The 10,554-nt window shown below is 32.2% G+C and overlaps 1 protein-coding gene across 1 annotated transcript in view; it reads left to right on the top strand.

Moving 5' to 3' along the window:
• Positions 1 to 3,711, top strand: part of LOC111086377 — a gene marked incomplete at its 3' end in the record, with an annotated part of 167,971 nt that extends 164,260 nt beyond the window's left edge. The window contains exon 3 of the mRNA XM_022388976.1: positions 3,198 to 3,711. Coding sequence (XP_022244684.1) covers positions 3,198 to 3,711 — 514 coding nt within the window. The remainder of the gene's footprint in view (positions 1 to 3,197) is intronic.
• Positions 3,712 to 10,554: the final 6,843 nt, after the last annotated feature.

The raw sequence follows: 10,554 nt of genomic DNA, 5'->3' as shown, positions 1-10,554 counted from the left end.
TGATATATTCTAGATGCAACTATACGTCACGTTAACTAACCTATATAAGAGCCAATGTGGTTCACGTCATGTCACGCTTGATTTTAAACTTAAAACGTTTCTGAATTAAGGCATTTTATATTATATCACCAACTTTTTTATAAAAAAACAAACCTGTTTAATCAACAGAGACTCTAAATTAAGAAATCAACAAATATTTTTTCCAGTTTTGTAGTTTATACATTTCATTTTATACTTTCAGCACGTAGACTAACAACAATATTAGTTTATACTTTTGTTACTAAGCGACATGACATAAAAGTCATTGTTATAACACATTTTTACCAAAACGCACTGGCTGTTCTATATATTAGAAGTTGTTATATAAGGAACCACTTCTTTTCTATGTGGTTTTTCGTTAGCTTTCCTCATTAAAAAGATGTGCATGCACGCACGTAGATAAGTAATAATACCCAGGTACACACCCTCAGGTTCCACTTAGTATGGGTGCATAATTTCAGGTTTCTATGTTCTTTCCTCTTGGAGTTATGGCGGTCACACACACACACAGACCCACAAAAACGCCTTTTTATCATTATAGATATACTTTTCGTAGGACATTACTATTGGGCCTATTATATTTTTAACACTGTATTCTTTATATAGTCTCTTGGAGATTTTCAAGAATTAGAAGACTGTATAAGAATAGTATTCCAACCACACTATGGATATGGCAAACTGTTGTTGAAAATCCCTAAGGAACTAGATAAAGAATCCGGACCGATGCTTGGGGGGGGTGTTTGGGTGGGCCATGCATCTCTAAATTTCATTATGACCCACAAAAGTTCATTCTCTATAACGGTTTAAAAATCCAATTATCAATTTTTAAAAACGTATGATTTTTTTAAATCGTTAAGAAGAGTCAACAAAAGCTCCACTGAGTTCCCCCAAAATATAATGAATTAAATGTTTTTATTGTCTATACTAAGATTTTTTCCGATAAGTTTGATGTTTTTCAGCTGTTAGTTATAATTTTTATAGTTAGTAGTATGCTATTTGAATTATATAAGTGTAGTTGTGTCTCATGTGTTATATAAATTTTTTTGTTTTATAAAACAACGTTTTTGTCCAGTGAAATTTGATGTGCTACACCTGTTTATTGGGTTTGTTTATTGGTGTCAAACCAGTGTTTTTGTTCATTGAGGGAGATATGGTTCATCTGTTAGATGAGCCTGTTTACAGTTGATGAAACATTACTGATGTCCAGTGAGGGCTGTTGTGCTTCAACCATGTATTTCTGAACTTATCTATTTAAGCAATAAATATTTTAGTAAAATTGCTAGTAAGTAAGAAGGGATTGCTGCAGTAATATTTCTGTATATGCATACTCAAGGTTAAAGAATTACAATGTTATTCACATGTTGTTTTATTTGTTATTCTCTTATGAAAAAGATCGGTCTTAGTTGTTGTGAGATAAAAACAATCTAACTGGGACCACCTGGTGCTTATTGTTAGCGAAGAACAAGTTGCTCTTGCACATTTTTTCTTTTCGTTTCTCTAAATTTAGGTTCGAATTTTTGTTTATCGATTTGCCTCTAATTTTTTTGTTTTACCGTTGAGTGATTATTGACTTAAAAAACGAAAAAGCTGTTTTTGATTTTATCTTCTTACGCCATCATTTCCACTGTCAATCGAGGATGGAAGCTCGAGTAACTTAACCATCATCTGTAACTTCGGAATGACCATTTCACGACGTACTATGAAAGGAGTAGAGATAGGCTTACTGATAATGATGTGAACATCGGTATAATCCTCCGGATTGGCAGCTAATGTGTTTTTATTTGTGATTTTAGTCTTTCTTTTTTATGTGTGTGTTGGTGTTGGATGTGTACTACGACTACTAAAAATACGTAAGTTTATTTAGGTTTCTCAAGAGCAAACGGCTGGCATTTTTATATGCTTTGTAAATATAATCTATACCATTTTTCTTTAATGCTCATTTTATTCACTCTAATGTGTTATAACACTTATAATAGTTTTGATTAATATCTGGAAGTATATTTTAAGATTATAAAACTTAGTCTGCATTGTTGGATTAGTATATGGATAGATTAATATCTTAACTCTCCTAAGCCGACAGAATCTCATGAGATATTATTGGGACTATTACCAAAATGATATTTAACAGCGAGATTATTCTGCTAAAGATATTGGTTCAAATAGATACCATTTGATATAGGTTTTAGTTTCCTAATTTATGATATTGTGTACTTTAGTCAATTTTGTTACATAAAGTTGAATTAATTAATAAATAAGTTATTGTTTGGTTCTGATCAATTTAGGTTACTTTTGTTATCGGAATTTTTTATTAATTATCTCTTTGAACAAGACTGTGTAAGTATTGATGAAAGTTTTTAAATATGTACAAATTTCTTGTAACTTTATACGGAAACGTTTCTACTGATACTTTCCTCCTTTAGTAAACCATTATAGAATACGGATATTTTTAATCAGCGTTATCCTTCACAATATTATCTTTGTAATGAGTTAACTTCAAAACAACAACTGGGCAGCTTGGACAGCTCAGGATGATCACAATGTACGTTTCTTCAAATGATCATAAAACAGAAAATGAAACATATTATTATAATCCGTTTATATTTCTTCTCTTCACTATGTTTAGTAATTTTTTGGTGTGAACGCATACTTTTACTTACAAAGTGCAACAAGAAGGTGGATATAATATAATTTGACAATATTTATGTACTATTAAATACAAGTAATAATTTGACAATATTTATGTACTATTAAACACAAGTAATAATTTGACAATATTTATGTACTATTAAACACAAGTAATAATTTGACAATATTTATGTACTATTAAACACAAGTAATAATTTCTTATGGAACATGCGACATATTCAAGTGTTTTCGTTTTTTAATTAACATGAAATTAATCGTATGGCGCTTTTCTTTTATTTACGCATCTTTGCTGCCATCTGTCCGAGTGTTTTTTAAACAAAACTGTTCAGTTGGCATTTAATGAAAGGGGTCCTTGTTATAGTCGTAATTCTTGCACAAGATGAATGTTTGAAGATGAATAACTTAATTATTTTTATGTTACAAAGTGCAATGTCACAAACGAAAAAATATTATTTTTTATTATTTAGGTTATTTGTTTTATTCTTCAATATTCTTATTTTTTCCCTTTTCAGGACAGTGGACCAAATGTTATCGTTCAACAACAACCTGAAGATTTTCAGGTTTTGCCAAACACTGACCATCCAGCTATGGTACATGGACTAGAAGATGAACAAGAAGAGCTTTTGCGCCAACTTTCTGAACCAGGTTTGGAATTAGACAATTTGTTTACAAATACCGACGTTAAGGTAGACTCCGCAAGGAATCCGTGGATGTTATCGGATTCTTTGTTTGGACTCACGTCGTCTCACCGAAAAAGAAAGAAGCAGCGAAGTTATAATGAATTTGCTCGTTCATGTTGTTCTTTAATATCATCTGGAGTTTCAGATATATCTTCTTCTAAAACGGTAAACACACCTGACGAACGCCAGGTAGCGCTCTTTACACAACTTTTTTCTTCACCCGCCCTCTGTGTACCAATCAAAAAGAATCGTCCATTGCCAATGGAAACTAACTTTTCAACTTCAGAATCTAACATCACAACGACAGACTGTTTCAAACCAATGAATTATGGAGGTGCAAAAAATGGTAAGACTTAGAATATAATACATTTGTTTATTTTCTAAGCACAAAACTACACAATAGATTATCTGTGTTATGTTCACCATAGATATCGAATCCAAATCCTTAGTGTTATATGCCTGCAAGCTTATCGCTGAGCCAACGGCGGGCATTTCTAATAAAATGCAAACTTTACACAATGACTAAAAAATGACATAAAATCGAGAATTATTTTTCACGGCGTAAATTTCACTGCCCTATATATTGTCATTCTTTATAGTGTTGCATAGAATTACATACGGGTTAATGTATCAAACTGATAAGACAGTTTTACCTGTTTTTACACTTCTGATGAAAATTACAACTCTAAGGCGCTTAACTCTAGATTTTTTTCTCATTATTAAGAATTCAACAACGGTGCTTTTTCTTTCTAGATGACTAATTTCAAGAGGTTTATTACATATGAGTTAGAAATAAGATTTAGCCAAAGCATATAAATATAATATTCATATAAAAGATAAATAAAAATTTGCGAGAAATACTTACTTTTTCATTCTTTATTTATATTTTGTAGTCGCTATTTAAAAATAAACGTTTTTCATTCCTTATAATGAATTTAAACTTTTTTATTTATAGCTCATCTAACTAAATCCGAACAAAACAAAGAACAAACGCAAATATTGTTTGTTTTTTGCGTATTTAAACCCATTTTTGGTGTTATTCGCTTTTAGTGGAACGTATTTACACCTACCATTCGAAATTCGAATTATAAAACAAATAATAATTCTGCTACTAAATCATGTAAGATATCAACTGAATTGGACATAAAGACATATTACTTTAAAGTATTTGAACGAAGTAATTAATTATATAAAATTCGTATCCGAAAAATACTCGAGAGTCATCATTGCACATATTATTATACAGTAGTATGGTAAACATAAGATCTGTAAATTTTTAATATCTTTATGCAAAATATTTAATTTCGTATTGCCACCTAATTGTGGCAATCTAACACCTGGAAATTTATAATTATAATAAATTACTTGCATTTTGTTAGATGGCACCAAAAAAAGGTTAAACATCATTTAGCACTGTGACATTCGATAGATGGCAGCACGCAGTTATATATTAAGTTAAAATTATACAAAAAGTAAATGGCTGTTATCACATATTTTATTTTGTGCAGACGTGGAGAAATATTCATATGACCTTTTCCTTGAAATCGAATTGTATTTTCCAAATATGTAACTAAAGCTTTTTGTGAAATCTGATACAGGTGCATATATAAAATTGTTTTATTTTATATACAGAAAGGTTCGTGTTTTATTCCGATAGACTGAAATTGTGCTGTGAAAGAAAATTATAATTAATAGATAAGCAGTAAAGAACTTAACCTTCTGAATTTTTACCATCATCAGATAATATACGTGTATTATAAAAGGCCAATAGTTTAGGCGTTATTAGACTTTTGAGGGTTTTATTTATTTCGCGTGTCTTCGCGTTTTTGGATTATATTTTAAGATATTCTTATTTCATTGTTTTGTGGTTGTTGACACCTTTCGCTCACTTACACATAATTATGTCAAGTTCTCATTTTGCAATTACATATTCATTATTACTATATATATAGATATATATATATATATATAATCAACTATATATATTCAACAGACTTATTCAAGTAACTATTATATAGTAAGGACATACATAACTTTACAACTTATCATCATAAAGTATCGTTTACGATTAATATAAACATACATCACGATACTTGTGTCTGTATTTACACATTTGTACATTTCATGAGTATTTAACTTTAAGGTCAAAGATTAGCAGACTGGTTTCCTGAAAAGTCGTGTACGTAAAGTTCAAGGTTTCATGTTGTGACGAGTGTTACTTTTCTAACAGCAGGTCTTTGCCTCCAAAAAAGCAACAAACAGGCTGTTATAAGTCTAAACCTATTTTGCCGATGAGTGTTGGTTTTCTATTTCCTTACCCTGAAGTACCTCAAATCATTATTTTTCTGTAACGGACGCTGATTAACTGATATTCAGTGTAATTAAAATTATGTTAAAGAAACAAAAAGAGTTTCGTCGAGAATGTGAATCGAATTTTGATCTTCGAAATACATGGTGACAGTTAGTCGTGGATGGAGCTCAGAGAACTGGGAAAGGGTTGCGAGTGTAATCTCTCATTATCAGATCCTGGGACATTGAAACAGATGCACATGTGCAGATAACTTTCTAAAACTAATACTTTGAGAAGTTTTTATAAACTTGGTTTACTCTAATGTGGAGTAGATACGCGTTTGCAAAAGGATTCCAGTTTAATCATATATTTTGAAACATAACATACCAATTCATGCCTCAGTTTAAGATGCCATTTCTCGTGAGTGAATATATATAACATAAAATGTCAAAAACTCCAAAATGTACCAATAGAAGAATAACTTGATATATACTGGTGTCTATAGTGGCAGTGAAGATTTTTAATTTTTTAGATCCGTTTTCCTCTCCTTAATGCGAAGAAAATGTCACTTTTACGGAAATCTGGCGTTATATTTGATAAACATATTTTTTATTTCATTTCCATTTTTAAAACATAACTGTAGGTGTCACAGATTTAAAGAAAAATACTGCTTTCCCGCCTCTCTTTGCTAAATTTTTACAGGGGCTGATAAAAATGAGAACGAGCCCCTATTTTTCGCAAAGAGAGTAACAAACACCTGTAGAAAAAATCCTAGCTGCAAGTTTTAATTCATAGTAAAGGCGGCTTAGCTGTTTCACAAAGACTTATTTTAAAAAAAATATAATATGTACAGAGTTCTTCTAACCAGAATAACTATCTACTTTGAAAACATACTTGCCATCCCCTGGTGTTCAAAGTCTGAATTATTAAATGGGATTACAGAACAGAAAAAAAAGTCGCTTAGACAACAAAATACTTATGTAAATTACACTCTCTAATTGTCTCTTGGTAGATCAGCGGTATATTTATAGACTTAACAACGCTAAAATCCAGGGTTCGACAAAACACGATGGACAAAGTGCAAATAGCTCAATGCATGGCTTTGCACTTAAACAAACTAACAAATAGTTCGTTTGTTTGTAATTAAGTATAAAGTTACATAATGGGCTATTTGAGGTCTGCCCACCACGGGTATCGAAACCCGGTTTCTAGCGTTGTAAGTCCGTAAGAATATTGCTGTGCCACTGGGGGGGGGGGCTAACAACTAGTCTGTAATTACAGTATTTAGTTATTCGTACTTGATTAGTATTTACAATAAATAATAATAATCAGCGGTTAGTAACAATGAATTTTAATTTCTTTTCAACAATTGAGCACATTAACTTTTTATTTCATAGTAATTCTTGCAGACACGTTACAAATATACTACACTAATGGCGGTATCAATATATTTTACAAGCCTCAAGAAAGTAGGCCGAGTTCTAACGAGGTCTTGTTTTGGATGGCCTCGAAACCTTTCCTGTTGTGTTGACACATTTTCTTTTAAATATTAACATATATTTTGTTGCGAGCTACTTCTACTGCCCCTCTTCTCGCATACAAACGTATATACAGTTGTTGTTGTGTTGTTCAGTCCCTGTGGGACAAGTGATATAAATGACTTTTCTTCCTTCTTTCCTGTTGTTTTGTATTTTAGCAAGGTTTCGTTATTTTACATGTTACTGTCGATGTTTGATACCGCTTCAGTTCTGTTTTTAGGGTTGTTCATTTCGTAGCTGTTTTAACTTACTAAATTATCTTGTGTCTGTTGTGTTTGTGAAATATATATATAGAAACTTGCAACGGAAACAAACAGTTCGTACATGGGACCAAAGATGTATGTTGTCGTTGATAAGCACTTGTGCACTCGATAAATCTAGTAGTTTCGGGTCACAGATGTGTTTGTAATTATGTTGTCTTTACAATGTTGAGACTGTACGATAAAACTTTAGAAGAAAAAAAAAGTAAAATTAATTTGTTATTTTGTATAATATGAACTAGGGGTACTTCGGTAAAAACAGCTAGATCGATGGATAAGTACATAAACAACAAACAGCCAAGTAGATAGGTTTATGGACAAACAGACAGATAAACGACAAAAAGGAAGGCAGATAGGTTAATGGGCAAACATATAGATAAACAACAAATCAATTGGCAGATAGGTTTATGATATTTTCAGATAAGATAGACAAATATCAGATAGGTTATCTCACTAATAACAGCTGATGGACAAATGTAAATAAACGCATAAGCTTTTTATTACGAAAAACAAACAGAAAGTATAATGTGCGTACTTGTACAGATTGAAACATACTTGATTCTACTAGAGTGTTTTTAGTTCCAAAGCTTTTTTCTTCTGAAGGTCGACTTACATCGAACTAAACAAAACGGTCTTAAAGTAACTCTTCACATTACAGTCTTCAGTAGAGCTGGCTAAGAAAATTATGCTTTAATTCAGAAGGTAAACTCGCTTTCTTTGTCCATCATTCGACAGCGTTACCTTGTGGCCTTTGTTCTCTCACATAATTGGTTGCTTGTTACATTTAACCAAAGCCAACTAGTCTAGCGAAGGATATTACAACCTGGATTCTATATGTTATGGAAATCTCCATAGATCAGAATAGACATTACCTACTATAGAGAACAAAGAAACAAATCAAATACAACAAGGCATTCTCAACGATTATATGGACCACGTGTAGCCGCCATTACAGCATGGAACTAAAAAAAATATTATTATTATCATTTCTATATCACTAAAGCAGGTAGAAAATATGGTATGTCTGCATATTACAGATTGATAAGCAGACAAGTAGATAAACAACCAACAGGCAGACAGATAAACAGACAGACGTTATATCTTATATTTGATTTCAATCATTCATAAATTAATTTCTTCTAATTATGGTCGTCATCCTTTCTTTCGCTTCTGTCCTAACATGGCCTGGTAGTCAGGGCGCTCGACTCGCAATCTGTGGATCGCGGGTTCGAATCCCCGTCACGAATATGCTCGCGCTTTCAGTCGTGGGTGCATTATAAAATGACGGTAAATCCCACTGTTCGTTGGTAAAATAATAGCCCAAAGTTGGCAATGGATGATGTAAGCTAGCTGCTTTCCATCTAGTCTATCACTGCTAAATTAGGGACAGCTAGCGCAAATAGCCCTCGTGTAGCTTTGCGCGAAATTCAAAACAAACCAAACCTTCGCTCCTTTTATTTTGAAACTATTGTAACGCGCATACAGTGGTTGCATGATGTAATAATGTTTTTTTCTAGCTACCGGGCCGAATTATACCGGAGAACTATTCCATACTTACTCCTTACTTATTTCTTACTAGTTATTTTTTTTTTTGTAGTTAAACACAAAGCTACACAAAGGGCTATCTGTACTTGTATTTATACTTGACAAACACCCAAACAATCTAAATTTTCAGGTTACTCCTTACTTATTTCATACTGTTATTTATACTTGACAACACCCAAACAATTTAAATTTTCAGGTTACTCCTTACTTATTTCATACTGTTATTTATACTTGACAACACCTAAACAATTTACATTTTCAGCTTGCTCCTTACTTATTTCATACTGTTATTTATACTTGACAACACCTAAACAATTTACATTTTCAGCTTGCTCCTTACTTATTTCATACTGTTATTTATACATGAAAAACACCTAAACAATTTATATTTGCTTGCATACACTTCGGAAACCGCTTTTCTCTTTCTCGTATTTCATCACTATATTTATCTTAATTAGTGCCAACTTAAAAATAAAGTAATGACTGAAGAAAGAAAGAAGAAGAAGAAACGCTCTATAGATTCTGGTTAGTTGATCGAAATACTGACTAATGTTTCATGTATACACCCTTATGTGATTTTAATTTTATGTACTTTTGAGCCCCAGCACAGTATTCTTTTAGATTACTTGGAGGACAGCTCATTTGACCGTTAAGTCCAATGACCCGTCATCCTTTTTGGTACTGCAATTAGCTAAATCATTAACTTCTATACTCTTGACCTTTAGACCTTACTGTCACCTTATTTTAAGAAACTGCTAGGACTGATGTTTCTCTCCTAAAATGAACTCAACCTATTGTGAGAAAAGAATCATGATTAAATAAAGTCTACCAGAAGACCCTACCCACTAACTTAAAAACAGCGTCTACATTTTACGCTATGTTCTAGATATTTCATACATTTGTTATCAGTATTTTGTTGCTATTTTCATACTTATTGGAGTTAAGAATAACAAGAGGTAATCCTCAATAGCCGTGGCACTTGAAATTCTTTATGGGCAGGAATAGAGTAAATTAATCTACGAGACATTTTTTCCTTTTTATTAGCTATATTTTTGTGCGCCAGCAATACTAAGCGTGGGTCGCGCGAATACCCGATTCGAATTTATTACTCTACTAGCCTACCCTCAAATTGAAATTCTTTTAGGCAGGATTAAAATAAATTAATTTATGAGACCTTGGGCGTGGTCAAATAAATCAATCGAAAGGGTTTGATCTACTGAGTTCAAAACTGTAATTATACTTCAAATCGGTCAAGAGATGAGGGAGCTATTAACTAAAAGTTTGTACTTGAAAAACTCAGAGGCGTTCTATGAACCGCTATGCCACGGGTAAAAATTCTTAGATTTTTTATTTAAAAAAAAATAGTAATAATTTATTAAAAAGAAATGGTTCGAAATTCTCCCTCCCTGGTGACAGTAATTTCACATTATTCAACATACGGATTTTATTTATTTTATCTACGAGCGCAGTTTCAAAAGCGTCAATTGAATTTTATAGATATTGTTACGGCAGCGGAAGTCACGCGACCCTGGGAGCATGGGCGCTGAAGTTTCTAG

The sequence above is a fragment of the Limulus polyphemus genome, unplaced genomic scaffold (genome assembly GCF_000517525.1).
Source record: "Limulus polyphemus unplaced genomic scaffold, Limulus_polyphemus-2.1.2 Scaffold1054, whole genome shotgun sequence".
NCBI lineage: Eukaryota > Metazoa > Arthropoda > Merostomata > Xiphosura > Limulidae > Limulus > Limulus polyphemus.
This window is presented reverse-complemented; position numbering and strand designations above follow the sequence as displayed.